Source organism: Hippopotamus amphibius, chromosome 6, assembly GCF_030028045.1.
Source record: "Hippopotamus amphibius kiboko isolate mHipAmp2 chromosome 6, mHipAmp2.hap2, whole genome shotgun sequence".
Lineage (NCBI taxonomy): Eukaryota > Metazoa > Chordata > Mammalia > Artiodactyla > Hippopotamidae > Hippopotamus > Hippopotamus amphibius.
Window position 1 is genome coordinate 50,185,165 of NC_080191.1, and position 17,183 is coordinate 50,202,347.

General features: G+C 36.8%; 1 protein-coding gene across 4 annotated transcripts in view; it reads right to left on the reverse strand.

Moving 5' to 3' along the window:
* Window positions 1-3,827: 3,827 nt before the first annotated feature.
* SHPRH (SNF2 histone linker PHD RING helicase) overlaps window positions 3,828-17,183 on the reverse strand; it is a 99,818-nt gene continuing 86,462 nt past the window's right edge. For all 4 annotated transcript variants that reach the window (XM_057739053.1, XM_057739054.1, XM_057739052.1 and 1 more), the window contains exons 26-30: window positions 11,373-11,465; window positions 10,612-10,698; window positions 9,646-9,824; window positions 7,101-7,181; window positions 3,828-5,790 (exon numbers count right to left, since the gene is read on the reverse strand). In XM_057739053.1, the coding sequence (XP_057595036.1) occupies window positions 5,694-5,790; window positions 7,101-7,181; window positions 9,646-9,824; window positions 10,612-10,698; window positions 11,373-11,465 (537 nt within the window). In that variant the 3' untranslated portion in view covers window positions 3,828-5,693. The remainder of the gene's footprint in view (window positions 5,791-7,100; window positions 7,182-9,645; window positions 9,825-10,611; window positions 10,699-11,372; window positions 11,466-17,183) is intronic.

Consider the following 17,183-nt stretch of genomic DNA (forward strand, 5'->3'; position numbering starts at 1 on the left):
GTGGTAGCAGAAGTCATATCACCCATTTGTTTCCCCAAGTGTAGTGCATGAGTCAGAGTTCAACCAGAGAAACAAAATCAGTTGTAGACATATATTAAAGGACTTATTGCAAGGCATTGGCTTATGTGATTGTGGAGGCTGTTTAGGCAAGTCTGAAGTCCGTAGGGCAGGCCGTCAGGAAGGACAGGCTGGAACTCTCAGGCATGAGCTGAAACTGCTGTCCACAGGTGGAATTTCTTCTTCTGGGAAGTTTCACTTCTGCTTGGAATGCCTTTCAACTGATTAAATCAAACCTGCCCAGGTCCTCCAGAATAATCTCCCTTAAAGTTGGCTGATTATGGACTTTAATCACATCTATAAAACACTTTCACAGCAATACACAGTGTTTAATTGGATAACTGGGATTACAGCCTAGACAAAATGACTCATAAAACTGACCATCACAAGTGCCAATTATTTCTGTGGTCCTAGAGCAGTCACAGAATATCACTGTTTACAGTCATATGGAGATGGCTTTTGGTTTAAAGTCAGCTGCTATAAGCATCCTCAACCATTTAATTTGTTTTAAAATAAAGTGTAAGATGCAAAATTAAACGGAACTCCTTGTCCTACAGCCTACCAGACTTGCACACACCGCTGCTGCTGTGTGGGTGGACTTCTTTCTACAATAGGCCTTTGCCCATGATTAATAAAATTGTGTATATAGCAACTTACCACATAGCTTGGCCAGAAAAATTTAGCCCATTCCCTTCCTTGTTCTTGATGAGGAGACATTGAAGAGAATTTAAAAATAGGCTATTGTAGTTGTTCTCAAAAGTTTTGGTCTCAGGACCTTTATATGCATCAAAATTGAGGACTCTAAAGACCTTTTGTTTATATGGGTTATGTCTTTGTCAGTTTAAGCTGCTACAGAACTCTTTTCAGGGAGCTGCAGACTGTACACAGTGTGGGGGGTCTTACCCTCTGAAGCTCATCTGGGGAACCTCTTCCTCCCAAGCGCCCACTGACTCCAGGTTAGGACACTTGGGTGGGGGTCTGATAAGCACCTTTATGTGATGGTGAATAAACAAATACAGTTTTAAAACCAAGGAGGAAAAGAGCAAAAAGGAAGAAAGGAAGGCAGAGAGAATTAAAAAGTGGTTTACTCAGTAAAGATCTTTACGTTGATGCTTCAACGATAGGAAACTTGCTGATCTTTTGCTTTATTGTATGTGGAAAGATGATTAAAAGTAATCCTCCTTAAAAACAACTCACTGCATAAATTGCATGTCTGCTTAATTGAATCAGCGCTAACAACTTGATAGGAAGCTGAAGTGCTATGTAACATCTTTGCTTGTACTGGATCACGCTGGTAGACCATCCTCTGGGAAGCTGAATGTGAGTTCAGGGTAGAAATGGTCACCTGCAGCATGAAAGTAGTAACCTGATTATCAATTAGGGATTTAAAAAGTGAAAAGCACCAAGGAAGCTTTAATTAAACAATATTCCACAAAGATGCTTTTAACAGTGTATAGTAATCATTTATAAACAGTCTAATACAGTAAAGCAAGATCAGTCACTAAAATGCATTCCCTTTTGAAACAGGTTTGCACTGACCAAAGAAGACAATATTCTGTGACAGCCAAAGGGAAATATATTCAGTACAGTCAACAACAGTAATGTTTTCCTTAGTCAGTGGACATTTTTACAAACAGTCTGGAAAAAAAATAACTGGGTGTAGCACGTTTGATTGGGAAGCAGGGAAACAAAAGGGCACAAGTTACCTTTATAGTTCTGAGCTCAGAATTAGGGACGTGGCAAACATACACTAAATGGTCTTGAAAGAAAACAAGCACAGGTAATCTCAGTAGATATATCCAAAATAAATTATTAATAAAGTGAGGAGGAAGTAATTTCTAAGGAAATCTGGGCATAAATGTTTTCTCTGTAACGCACTGGAGGAGTCAGTGATCAGAACTGTGAGGCATGCAAATCAACAGATCTGGAAAGATCTCGTATGTTGAAAATATGTGTTTGCTCAAAATTATTTCTAGAATAGGCTCCATCAAGGGTATGGAACATGAAGAGCATGTTTACTAGGAGATGAAGATACCAAAGGGGTTTGAAGAGGAAGTTCTTTAAGAAAAGGCTGAAGGGATGGAATATTTGAAAGGCAGAAAGAAAAAGTTACTGAATAACTTAATAATAATAATAGTCACCCATACAAAGAACCATTACACAGATAACGGAGGTAAAATTTTATTTCTATTTTGCAAGGAAAAAGCATAAGCATAAGCAGTACACAGGATTTGGTTTCAATACAACAAAGTCAGTTTTAGTGAACAAAATCAGTCTTGAGAGTCACTGATATTAAATAAGGGAATAGGGTTCAAAGGATGATTTGGGACCTTCAAAGACAGGGTATGAAGGTCTTTGAAAGGCTGACTGAAGGCACAGGAAAGCTGGAGATGTCAACTTTGGTTCCGGCCAAGTTCTCCCTCTTTTTTCTGTATGTGACACTGTCTGTTCTTTAACTCAAAGACAACACCACATACCCACTGTGAGAACTGAATTCCCTTTGGGGTTATCAATTCCTCACATAGCGTCCCTCTAAAGGAAGGCTTGCAGGTAGTTCATATTCAAGCCTTACGTGTAATAGCATTTATGTGAGATTCACAATGTAATAGGTACATGGAAATGCTGGTAAGCTATATAAAATATAGAGTTGATTGATTCTACTTTGAAGAAGCATCACTGAAGATTAGATTTCCTTTATCAGAGTAGACAGGTTTAAAACACATTGCCTGTACTGTACTGTTTTAATAACATTTCATTTTTATATTGATATGCCAGTTAGAAATTAAGAAATGGCATGTAATTGTGGAATTTTGTTTAAATTCTAGAAAAACTGAAAGATACATTTTATTCAGCTTAACTAAGCCTGAGGTATTCTAGCATAGGTGATTTCTGCATTTCTTGAAGATTATCCTGTAGTTTAATAGACATAAGGCACTCAAGCACACTAAAATCCTGGGAGAACTTGAGAGCAGAAGATTTAAAAGATATCATTTCTTTCTTTGTCCACTAACTGAGTAACTTGAGTTGATGATTAATCTTGGATTGTCAAATTCAAATCCTAAATATTTTGACAAGTATTGTTAAGTTTGATAAATATTTGTAAAGAATTTGTGGTTATGTGTTGAATTATCATGTCAAGAGTTTTCAGTTTGTTGTTATTAATATGATATGAAAAGGACCAGTCCCTAACACTGCATCCCTAAAACATGGGCCATTCTGCTGAGATCACATACAAAGAGAAAAGTTGAAGCTGCAATAGACATAGTAAAGCTACCTGGGTTTGAAGCACAAGTCTAAGGAATTAGGTGTATTTCACATTGTATGTAAGTAAGTCTTTTCAGCCCTAGCAAGGTCACTTGGATTCATTTATCATTTAACAGAGGTGTGGCCCCAGATCCAAACACATTCCATCTCTTTAAGGACTCAAATCACCTCACTTTTTTTCCCCTCACTGGTTCATTAATAAAACACCCATTTAAGAACAACTATTTATAAGTACAGTGATATTTCAGAGAATATAAAATGATGGAAGGAGGGAACAAAAAAGTCCTCCGTTTGCAGCCAAGATGTGGGGACTAGATCTGAATTTGTTTTGAACAATTATTTGGGAGAACTGTTACAACTGTTTTGAAGAAATAATAAATGCCTATAAAATATAGGATTCTGTGGCATAAACAATTTTGACACCTTTTGTTGAGAGACCAAAACAAACAAAAAACAAAAACCATGCAGTTATTGTCTATGGATCAGAAATTAAATAAATCTCCAAATTTCAATTTCCACTAAAATATTTATTTAATTGATAATATTTTACAGAAATAAATAAGAGCAGTTTTTCTCTAATACAGATAGGTATATTTATATATTTATATTTTTATATTTCTTTTTTTTAACAAAATTAAAGCATATCAAATTGTTTTCCTTAAAACTGCAGCACAAAAAGGAATACTAGGAAACAAACAAAAAGAAATACTGAAATATGTTCATCATTAAATTATAACCATGGGCCTTCTGAATCTCAGCAAGGTATACGATTTAGCAAAAGAACATGAGATTTGCAGTCAGGGGACCTGGGCTCCACTGTTTACTTGCCAGGTGTCCTAGGCACATTTCTCAATATTTATGAATCTCAGATCTCTACCTTTAAAACAGGAATAATATTAATTACATCAACTTCACAGGACCATTGGGCAAATTAAACACGTGAATATATAGGAAAGCTCTTTGTAACACGTAAAGAGCTACAAAAATAATAGTTCTGTTTAATTTCACATAAAAGAATCAATGCATATCCTCCTTCAACTGAAGAATAAGCACCAAAAATGTGTGTGTGTTTTCTTCAGTTGAATTATGTCACCCTATAAATCAGAATAAGAAAATGCACCTTAACTAAGCACCAAAGCTTCTTGGACAAATGTGATCCAGGGTATATTTCTATTACAGTTTTTTGGGCAACTAAGTAGGAGCTAATGAGTCCTGAGGGTCATTTACAACTCTGAAGGCTCAAAGAAAACAAATCAAGAACATTTGTATTACATCAAATGGCTAGGATACAATAAGCTACTCCTTACTTAGCAATTTCAAAGTCCATTAATTCTTCACAGAAGAAGAAACACTAGGTTATTATCACTTGCAATTATTTGCTTATGTGAATATGACATTCTCTTGTTCCAAAGATCAAATACTAGTCCTTAAGGACTAGTGAAATGAAATAATAAACCCTATCATAAATTTAGGTATTAGTGGTTAAAAGTCTAGTTACACAAGAAGATGGGAAAGGAAAAGAACCCAAGACAATAGCATAATAATGATAAAAAAAAAAACCCCTGCCATATTGCCATATTATAATGATAAGAATTGAAACTATAAACATTGCAATATTTACAGATACATCAATTTGAAAACATGTAAAAACTCAATAAGACAAAAGTAGAGAAAACATAAGGAAAGTAAACATTAATATACTTAAAAAAACTAAAGTTAACTGCTTACACGGATAATACTTAACATATAATAGAAATACTTAAAGTGTTCAGTGTTTCAATTTTTAGTAGCAAGATACAGAGAAAAGAAATAATTGCCTAATTAACTTATTGTTAGGAGGTGCATTATTCTAAAGTTACTACTTATGGAGTTATAGTCTATATCTACTCAAAGAACTAGGAGCTAATATAATTCATTGTCTTTTAAAAATATTACTAATAAGATATTGGTGAAACATGTGCTAAAGATATTGCAGGCTCTTTCAAAAATGAGATCTATGTGTTGGTTGAGTATACCAGGTCATATAAAACTAGACTAATTGACTTACTCTCTTATTCCTATTTTTAAGACTGATCTTATCAAAAGAAAACTACACATTATCTCTCTTAACTCCCTCAGATAGAGATGCTCTTTGGAACAAAAATAAATACTTTATTAGGAGTGTAAAATTAAAGATCTTTATAGCTATTGTGGAAACAGTAAATTGAAAATGATTCAATAACTACTAGGACACTGTATAACTGAAAAAGAAATTCATTCAACTAAGAACAGTGTTTACTGACATCTACTGGATTGTTTAACTTATAACTTTATTCTATAAACTATGAAAAATTTAAAATACATTAAAGTCTGTGGATTGAATCAAGTGTACTTCATTCAAGGTCTTCAGTTTCTTTGGTAAATAGGTCTGCCAGATCAGCCACGGTCAAGACAGAGGCCTCGGAATGCTTTGCTGATGGGTTTGTGTGACTGCAGGATTTTCCAAGTGAGCAGAATCAGAAAGAAACCCCAAGGAACAAATTATTATATTTGTCTTTATGGTCTCATAATAACACAAGACATAACAGTACAATAATATCATATTCTTATATAAGAACATATTTGTTCCCAAGTTTTTGTAATTGAGTTATAAGAAAATTCCAGAAGAAAGGAGGTGATGGGATCATTATTACAACTTGCTAAAATTAGTGAAGATTTCTATACATCCTTTTCAAACTTTGTTATGACATGTTTTTCTCTGCACAAAATTAATGAAACAAAGAAACAAAACCCCTGCCAACTACTACTAAGGCTCTCACCTTACAACTTACCTTTTTAGTATTCAAAGTTAATTTGTTTCAAGAATAATTCAACAGCTCTCTTAATTGCTGTTTTATTGAGGCAGCTTAAATGTAATCACTGAATTCTATTACATGTGGAAATACCAACAAAAAGCCTCCACATTTGAGGCAAAAAATTCTTGTGGTAGCCTTTCTTTCCCACAGACCACCAATGAAAAGAGAATTTCTGGTTTCCAACGGCTTCTTTGCTATGCAAAGTACCTCTGTGGACACAACCCCTTCTAAAGCAATTATCTCTTCTGAACGTATCTTCCAATCATACCTATCTCACAAGGATTCAGTAAGGCATACGTTTACGCTTCAAAATGACTTTAAAGAAAATAAATTAGGAAATAAATGCTAGGAAGTTTTATGATTTCAAAATTAAGTTTTTCAAATTAAGGCTATTCTGGTTTCTCTGCTTCCGTTCTGCCTTTGAAATTAATAGCACAATTACCAGCCTAGTTTTAAGTCCAGACCTTTCTACCTGCATGTGACTAACAGGTGTGATGTATCAAGCAGCACTGTAAATTTCACGTCACAGCTGTGAGACTAAGGCTTTCAGGTTGAGCGTAAAGACAGATTTCACTGGAAAAGTAATCCAGTGCAGCAGGGAAATGCAGGATGGTTCCTCACCCCCCCCCACCCCCCAGCACACACCGGTGATTTAAAGTTCGCTAGCTCCGAAATCAAGTTTCTTTAATACTAGGACAGTTTAAATATTTTTATATATAGTACAATCCCTATTAATAAATTAACTTGAATATAGAATGCCCAGAGTATTCACCAGGAAATTTTGGAGAGCTAAAATGTCATGCCTTGCTTTTAAAAAGTATTTGCACTTCGATTTTTCTATCTTTTGGCTAAGTGGTCATCTAAGTGAAGAAGTTCTACACACTTATACAACCTCTTATGAACAGAAACACTTCTCCCATCCACCTGAAGTGAACTGTCACCTACCTCCTCTCAGCAGTTTTCAGCATTGCTTGCATTCTTTCTTCTATTGTTGCTTTAATTAAGAATCTGTGTACAATAGTGGGTCTAGAAGGTACATAACAATTATAAGTTTAAAACCATCTAAAAACAAATTAGAACCAAACAAACTTCATTCATCAGTCAGTTGGTATGTACCCTGGCAGGCGCTACTACAGGTGCTGGCGTGGAGGTGGGGGGTGGGGGGCTTGTCAGCAGTGAATACAACAAACTAACCTCAATGAACCAGCATCTATTGAGGGGAAACACACAACAAACACACACAAAATAAGATATTTTCCAGTACAGACAATGACATGAGGAGGCTGACATGACCTGAAACATGAGTGATGGGAATGAGGCAGCTAATAAGCAAGGATGAGCGGGAGGAGCATCCAGACAGAAGCAGCAGTAAATAAATGCAACGTCCTGGGAAGAGAACGTGCTTGGCACAAGCTTAAAATGTTTGAGGGGCAGAAAGAAGGTTAGCGCGGCTGAAGAATACTGTACAAGAGGGGTAGGGAGGTCAGATCATGCAGGGTCTCATAGGACATGGCAAAAACTTGGATTCTTGCCATCAGTGGGTTTAATGCATGATTTGAATTCTTCTTGGTTATACTTTAGAAATCCCTTTAGCTGTTGTGCGGAGGACGGACTGTTAGGCTGAAAGTGGAGGCAGAGAAGCCAGATGTATGCATGACTTTGTCTTTTATCTCATTTCACATTTCTTTGTTCAGCTGTTACCTTCATTGTAAGAACTCCCATGCCTTCCTGCCCAGCCACTTGCACTCTTAATCCTCCTTACCCTGCTCCTAACATAGTGTATATTTTACTTATTATGATTATTGTTTACCATCTGTCTCTCTACCTAACCCCTACAACCAGCATTTAAGCTCTGTGAGGGCATCTCCGGTACTTAAAACAGTCCTTGGCACACAGAAGGAGCTCAATAAAAACTTACTGAATAAACTATGTGGGTACTGACACAGGTAGACTGTTCAAGCTGGTGATGGAAAGATGAGATACTTCCAATCTTGACTGTATCTATTTTCCCTGAGTGCAGCAAGATCATCCTTAATGGGGAGGAGGAAGATAGAGGAGACTTAAGATAGTCTCCTCAGGAAGTAGAAAAATCTTTACTAGGGAAGCATAGTAGGACTGTTAAACACTGTTGAGTGGCCTTTGTAGATTTGTGGCCTTACATCTGGGATGAGTCCAGTGTATGCTTTAGAAAATAATGATAAGAAGTCAATGTTTAAAAATATAAGACAAAACCAACCCCCCCAACCCCAAACCAAACAAAAAACAATAACCCAGTAAGACATAACTACATTTTAAATGATACTTGGTAGTACTTTAGAACAAGCTTGCATTTATTACAATTGTATTATTTTGCTGTATTTTGCTTGAGGAACACGTTTCTTTCTTGTTTAAACGTAAGAGCCATCACTTGCCCTCCCGGCCACTGCTCACAGAGCAGGGTATGTCTCTGAGTGTGGCATACAAGACCTCGTCTCCTGTCGTTCCTCTCCAGATACTTTATATGCCAGCAGTTTCAAACTCCTTAGGGTCTCTAGAAATATCATGTTATCTCCTCTGCGTTTTTGCACAGGCAACTCTGGCTGTGTGAGCACCCTTTTCTAGCCCAACTTTGGAATAATTACCCCTTCAAGACCCAATCTAATGAAGCCTTCCCTGACTCTCTAAGGCACTAGAGATCATTCCCTTCTTTTGTTACCACAGTCCTTCAATTTTATTTTCACACACTCTACTATAATATGTTAAGTCATGTTTCCTGTACTACGTAGTGATCTCCTTGGGGAAACAGATTATGTCTCATTCAATCTGAATCATCAGTATCTAGCATAATGCCTGACATATAGTAAGTATTTAATCAATATTTATTTAATGAGTACTTAGTATGGATGCATTTTAAAAAAAATTCAAAGCATCTAACACCCAGGAGAGAACACATCTGAGGGGCCTTATAAAGGATAATTGTCCATTCTGATATTTGAATAAAACTAGTACATGCTACATAATATTTACTATTATGTTTACTCTGGGCCTTAAACTAAACTAATCATCTCTTAGAGTGAAGCTGGAAGGCTGTACTTTCCTAAGGGAAATAATTTATACATGAGCTACTTGTTTTCAGTCATGTATGAGATATAACTTTTTTTAAATACAGGCTACTTTAGCCAATCAAAAATCAATTCTTTCAGTTATGACAGATACCTCAACTTAGTAGTTGTCTTAAGTATTTTAAGAAACTGTTTTGATGAAGTGATCAGGGTAATTTCTGAAGGAAGAAAGACAAAATCTGGGAGAACTTGGGGTTTTGCTGCTTGGAGGAGAGAGGGTTGCAAATCTCAAAATGTCTTCTGGTCATCTAATAACAATTGAAAATTTAATACATAAGGAAGAAACTAAAGATGAATAGGTTATGATGAATATACATGAAGAGTTTAAATGCTGATATGTTATCTTAGAAGCTGGAGCAAATGTGACTGAGGTTCACTTTAGCCCTTACTTTGTTTGTCCAATCCGGTGCACCCTTCCTATGGCCTGAAGCTCATGGGCAGGGTTCAGTATGGGCTCCACCAAGAGGACATGAGTTGCTTCGATGATAGTTAATCCATTAGAACCTGTGTGCAGGGGCAGCAGCAAAATATTGATTTGGGGATCATATTTAAATGCTGAAAGGTTCTCCTAAAAAAGAAAGGTACATTTAAATTTTAGCTGGATAGTTAAAAATAAGAGCAGTATATTATATATAGCTCATGTTAAAATGCCTAATGGTATCCAGGTCATTGTGAAATGTAGTAACTAAGAAAATTAAATGTAAAATTACCAATTTTGCAAAACATAAACTTAATGCTTGACCTCATGGAAAAAAGTGTCACATAGCCTCTCTTGTTCTTTATAATAATATAGTGGAATCATAAGATATATGTATGTGATGTAGGTGAATTAAACTATATGAGCTTAGAGGAAAAAGAGAGTGAGAGAAAGAATGTGCTGGAGTGAGTATGAGGTAGGTAAGAGACATGAATCTACCAAGTTTTCGCTTGGTCTTTTTTTGGTGTTTGCCACTTAGGTGCGCACCTGTCATTTTGCTGAGTGTGATATAAGCACAGTTTGATCATATGCAGTTTGCCTAATGCAGTGATTTTAGAACTTAATCCCAAGGGCATGAGGCCTCTGTCCATTCAAAAGGAATATAGTAGGCCATCTTTTCCTATATTAAAGAAACGGACCTCAAATCAGAAGATCTTTAGATATGGTTTGCTATGAGTATAACTGCATAGATGGAAAATAAATGCAGTTTCTTTACTTTGCCTTTAAATGTTAATTCTATAGTTAATTAAGAACACAAACCATGTTTTTGTGGTTTATATGATGCAAGACAATAAATGGAAGTAAGCTAGTTAAGAGCAGTTTCAATTTACAACTGAATCCACTCCAAAAAAACATAAGTAAAATCTTTTTGACGTACCTGAAATGTCTTAACGCGACTGATCTGTGCAAATTCCATGTTGTTGTCAGTGAGAGCTTTTGAAATAATGTCTAATACATCTTGCCACTAAGAACACATAAAACAATAGGAAAACAAATATTTTACAAAGAGCTTTCATATAAAAAAATTTGAAAAGTGACTAAACTAAATACCCTTTATACCTCAGAATTAAGTAAATGAAAACAAAATCTTCAGGTGCGATACCATTAATATTATTTTGTTCTATCCTGAAAGTTTTTTTTTTTTATCAAATGCTGGTTAAAGATAGGGTGAAAAATATGAGCACCTTTAATAAATGAATTAAGATAAACATAAACAATAGAAAATACATTATGGAGTGCTTAACGGATGTGGTTACTTATTTTCCAAAAATGAAAACTAGAAGTTTTACTCAATACCTTTTATTCAATATGTTACTTTAATTTCCTTTTCCTTAGCCAAGTTCATTTGTGAAATGACTTTCAAGGTTATAGATTCCAATATAAGAAAATCTCTAAGTAAAATTAATATAAAAACGTGAAATGTAGCTATAGGAATTGCCTTGTGAAGCATCATCAAATTTTTCTAAAAATAATTCTATCCAATGGACATAGAAAAAAATCTAACATGGAGAAATCTATTAGTAATTCTAAATCTCAATTAAATTTTGGCAAACATTAACAATTATTTCTCAGATATAAACTGATTTGAAACAGAAAGCCACTTTGAGTTAATACTGAGGATGAAAATGTTGATTGTACCGTTGAGAAAACAAGTGCTTTAGCCCCTGGATCTCTAAGCTGGATTCTCATCAGAGTTCTGACCACAGCTTCCACTTTTGTAGAATGGCTGCCCTTTGAACACAAAGAAGCAAACACATTATTACCAAATAAAATCTAGTTAACAATGGAATGAAAAACCAACATAAAATAGTTATTATCAAAACTATATGATAGGCTGAGAAAAGATGGCGGCGAAGTAGAGAGACGTGGAGTGCATCCCTCTCCACAGATGCATTGGGAATGCACAGAAGGACGCAGTAATTCCCACAGAGAACCAGCTGAACACCAGCAGACGGCCTCGGACACCAGAAAGGGCTGCGGGGAGCCCGACATAGCAGGTAGGGAGGCATCTACGAGGGCTCAAAGAGGGTGAAGCGGCGGAGCTGTGGCAGACGGGAGGGAGTGAGAAACATACGGAGGGTCCGCAGCCCAGCTCAGCAGTCCCGGACCGAGACATCGATCCGTGGCTGAACGGAGGGTCCAGGAGCGGGAGCGTGGGAACCGGAGAGCTGGTTCAGAGGGAGAAACATAGTTGCTGGTAGGGTGACGGACCAAGAGGACAGAAGGGAGGAGGTCCGCGGAGAGGAGTGCCTGTCCCTGAGAGCTGCCCGGCCATGATGGCAGCTGGAGGCTGCAGGCTCACCGGCGGGGGGGAGGAGCCGCGCGCATAGCCTCTCTCTCTTTCGAAGCCTCTGCAACAGGCAGTGGCGAGACGCCCTGCGGGCCACCTAAGGCACTCAGGGATAACAAGCACCCTCAGGCACTCGGGCGGGGCTAGATTAAAACCCCTTGCAACGCCAGCAGCAGGGAGGTTGCCGAGAGGAAAAAAAAAAAAAAAAAACAACAACAGCAACAAAAAAAAAACCAGAGAGAGGCCCAACTCTAAGACTTTCTGTTTACCCCTGAGCCACCGGCATCCCTCTGCAACAGGCACCTCCAAGCCTGACTGACACAACAGTGTGCCACTGCTCACTCACTCCCAAGAGAAGGAGCCACTATTGTACCCTCTCCCTCCCCACACACCGAGGCTTACAGACGAACAATAAAGGAACCTCTGCTAGTCACAGAATAATGCAAAAAAACCCAAGGCAAGGAGAAGGACACTTACAGCTGAGACGCTAAGGAAACAGAAATAGTAGTATCAATAACTATTGAACTGGTCCATTCTGGGATCAGTTCTGGATTTTTTTTTTTTTTTTCTTCTCTCTCTTTTTTTTTCTTTATTAAATACGATCTTAGCCCTAAGGGATCTACAAGTTTTATAACATAATTTTGTAATGATATTTTTTATTCTTTTTTTTTTCTTTTTTTGCCTTTTTATATACCTCTATATCTAGTTAAGCTTTTGGTAGTACGGACAATATATCTCTCATACTTTCCTTTCATCCCTATCTTTCATACATTCTATTCCTTTCTTTTTATTTGCATATTTCCAACCACATTACGCTCTTCTATTCCCCTTTCTTCCAGCCTTTTTAAGTTTATTTTATCTTAACATACTTATAAGCAACACTATCGGTCTGCTCAAACTCCTTGCTCTATTCTCCAGATGACGCACTGCCTTGGTATTTAATATTAGGCTTTTGTCTTTATCTTAGTTCTTAGTACAGTTGTCTAATTACATTCTGAGAATCTCCATTCTCTCTGGAGCTACTCTGGCTCTTTTCTGTATTTGATCCTAGCTTACAAAATCTCCCTGGATTAATGTTTGTATGTGTAAGGTGTTATTTGTTTGTTTGTTTGCTTTTGCTTTTGTCTCTGATTTGTCCTGTTTCAGTTGTCAATTTCTGCTGGGTTTCTCTTTGAATATCAGATAGCACACTGGGGTTCTGTCAGGTCTTTGTAGAGCCTTATGTCCTAATGGATTCAGTAATTGTGTGTCTTATACATGTATGTGTTTCCTAGACTTAATATTCGTTTAATCCAATACTTGGACATTAGTCTGAGGCTTGGACAGTCTTCTATAAACACCTCTATCGCCAGGACAAGCAACCCCAAAACTTTGGACAACCGTGAGGAAACAAAGAAACACCATGCAGGCAAAGGAGCAGGGAAAAAACCCACAAGACCAAATAAATGAGGAGGAAATAGGAAAAATGCCTGAAAAAGAATTTAGAGTAATGATAGTAAAAATGATACAAAATCTCGATACAAAAATAGAGAAAGTACAAGAAACAGTTCATAAGAACTCAGAAAAACAAACAGCAATGGATAACAAAATAACTGAAATTAAAAATACTCTAGATGCTATAATCAGCAGAATGACTGAGGCAGAAGAACGAATAAGTGAGTTGGAAGATAGAATGGGGGAAATAACTGCCACAGAGCAGGAAAAAGAAAAAAGAATGAAAAGAATAGAAGACAGTCTCAGAGACCTCAGTGATAACATTAAGCATACCAACATTTGAATTATAGGCATCCCAGAAGAAGAAGAAAACAAGAAAGGGCCTGAGAAAATATTTGAAGAGGTTCTAGTGGAAAACTTCCCCAACATGGGAAAGGAAATAATGAACCAAGTCCAAGAAGCACAGAGAGTCCCATACAGAATAAACCCAAGGAGAAATACACCAAGACACATATTAATCAAACTAATGACAATTAAACACAAAGAAAAATATTAAAAGCAGCAAGAGAAAAGCAACAAACAACATATAAGGGAAAACCCATCAGGATAACAGCTGACCTTTCTACAGAAACTCTGCAGGCCAGAAGGGAATGGCAGGATATACTGAAAGTCCTGAAAGAGAGAAACCTACAGCCAAGAATACTCTACCCAGCAAGAATCTCATTCAGATTTGAGGGAGAAATCAAAAGCTTTCCAGACAAGCAAAAGTTAAGAGAATTCAGCACCACCAAACCAGCCTTACAACAACTGCTAAAGGAACTTCTCTAAGTAGGAAACACAAGAAAAGGAAAACACCTACAAATACAAACCCAAAACAATTCAGAAAATGGTAATTGGAACACACATGTCAATAATCACTTTAAATGTAAATGGATTAAATGCTCCAACCAAAAGACACAGACTGGCTGAATGGATACAAATACAAGACCCTTCTATATGCTGCCTACAAGAAACCCACTTCAGACCAAGGGATACATATAGACTGAAAGTAAAGGGATGGGAAAAGATATTCCATGCAAATGGAAGTCAAAAGAAAGCTGGAGTAGCAATCCTCATATCAGACAAATTAGACGTGAAAGTAAAGACTATTAAAAGAGACAAGGAAGGACACTACATAATGATCAAGGGATCCATTCAAGAAGAACATATCACAATGGTAAATACCTATGCCCCCAATACAGGAGCACCTCAATACATAAGGCAAATGCTAACAGCTATAAAAGGGGACATCAACAGTAACACAATAATAGTGGGAGACTTGAACACCCCACTTACATCAATGGACAGATCATCCAAACAGAAAAATAAAGGCACACAAGCTTTAAATGACACATTAGACCATCTCGACTTCATTGATATTTATAGGACATTCCATCCAAAAACGACAGACTACACTTTCTTCTCAAGTGCACACGGAACATTTTCCAGGATAGATCACATCTTGGGTCACAAATCAAACCTCAGCAAATTCAAGAAAATTGAAATCATATCAAGCATCTTCTCAGACCACAACGCCATGAGACTAGATATCAATTACAGGAAAAAAACTGCAAAAAAGACAAACACATGGAGGCTAAACAATTCACTCTTAAACAACCAAGGAATCACTAAAGAAATCAAAGAGGAAATCAAAAAATATCTAGAAACAAATGACAACGAAAACACAACAACCCAAAACCTATGGGACGCAGCAAAAGCAGTTCTAAGGGGGAAGTTTATAGCAATACAGTCCTACCTTAAGAAACAAGACAATGATCAAATAAACAACCTAACCTTACACCTCAAACAACTAGAGAAAGAAGAACAAAGAAACCCCAAAGTGAGCAGAAGGAAAGAAATCATAAAGATCAGAGCAGAAATAAATGAAAAAGAAAGGAAAGAAACCATAAGAAAAATAAATAAAACTAAAAGCTGGTTCTTTGAGAAGCTTAACAAAATTGATAAACCATTAGCCAGACTCATCAAGAAAAAAAGGGAGAAGATGCAAATCAACAGAATTAGAAATGAAAAAGGAGAAGTCACAACGGACACCTCAGAAATACAAAACATCATGAGAGACTACTACAAGCAACTATATGCCAATCAATTGGATAACCTGGAAGAAATGGATATATTCTTAGAAAAATACAATCTTCCAAGACTGAACCAGGAAGAAATAGAAACCATGAACACACCAATCACAAGTACGGAAATTGAGGCAGTGATTAAAAATCTCCCAACACACAAAAGCCCAGGACCAGATGGGTTCACGGGCGAATTCTATCAAACATTTCGAGAAGAGTTAACACCTATCCTTCTCAAACTCTTCCAAAATATTGCAGAAGGCGGAACACTCCCAAACTCATTCTACGAGGCTACCATCACCCTGATACCAAAACCAGGCAAAGATGTCACAACAAAAGAAAACTACAGACCAATATCACTGATGAATATAGATGCAAAAATCCTCAACAAAATACTAGCTAACAGACTGCAACAGCACATTAAAAAAATCATCCACCACGATCAAGTGGGGTTTATCCCTGGGATGCAAGGATTCTTCAATATACGCAAATCAATCAACGTGATACATCATATCAACAACTTGAAGGATAAAAACCATATGATCATCTCAATAGATGCAGAAAAACTTTTGACAAAGTTCAACATCCATTTATGATAAAAGCTTTCCAGAAAATGGGCATAGAAGGAAATTACCTCAACCTAATAAAAGCCATATATGAGAAACCAAAAGCCAACATCGTTCTCAATGGGGAAAAACTGGAAGAATTCCCTCTAAGAACAGGAAGAAGACAAGGGTGTCCACTCTCACCATGATTATTCAACATAGTTTTGGAAGTTTTAGCTCAGCAATCAGAAAAGAAAAAGAAATAAAAGGAATCCAAATTGGAAAAGAAGAAGAAAAATTGTCACTCTTTGCAGATGACATGATATTATATATAGAAAACCCTAAAGACTCTACCAGAAAACTGCTAGCACTCATTGATGAGTTTAGTAAAGTAGCAGGATACAAAATTAATGCACAGAAATCTCTTGCATTCCTATACACTAACAACGGAAGAGCAGAAAGACAAATTAAGGAAACTCTCCCATTCACCACTGCAACCAAAAGAATAAAATACCTAGGAATAAACCTGCTTAAGGAGGCAAAAGATCTGTATGCAGAAAACTTTAAGACATTGATGAAAGAAATCAAAGACGACACAAACAGATGGAGGGACATACCATGTTCCTGGATTGGAAGAATCAACATCATGAAAATGACTGTACTACCCAAAGCAATTTACAGATTCAATGCAATCCCGATCAAATTACCAATGGCATTTTTCACAGAACTAGAGCAAGAAATCTTACGATTTGTATGGAAACACAAAAGACCCCGAATAGCCGAAGCAATCTTGAGAAGGAAAATTGGAGTTGGTGGAATCAGGCTTCCTGACTTCAAACTATACTACAAGGCCATAGTGATCAAGACAGTATGGTACTGGCACAAAAATAGAAAGGAAGATCAATGGAATAGAATAGAGAACTCAGAAGTAAGCCCAAACACATATGGGCACCTTATCTTTGACAAAGGAGGCACGAGTATAAAATGGAAAAATGACAGCCTCTTCAATAAGTGGTGCTGGGAAAATTGGACAGCAACATGTAAAAGAATGAAATTA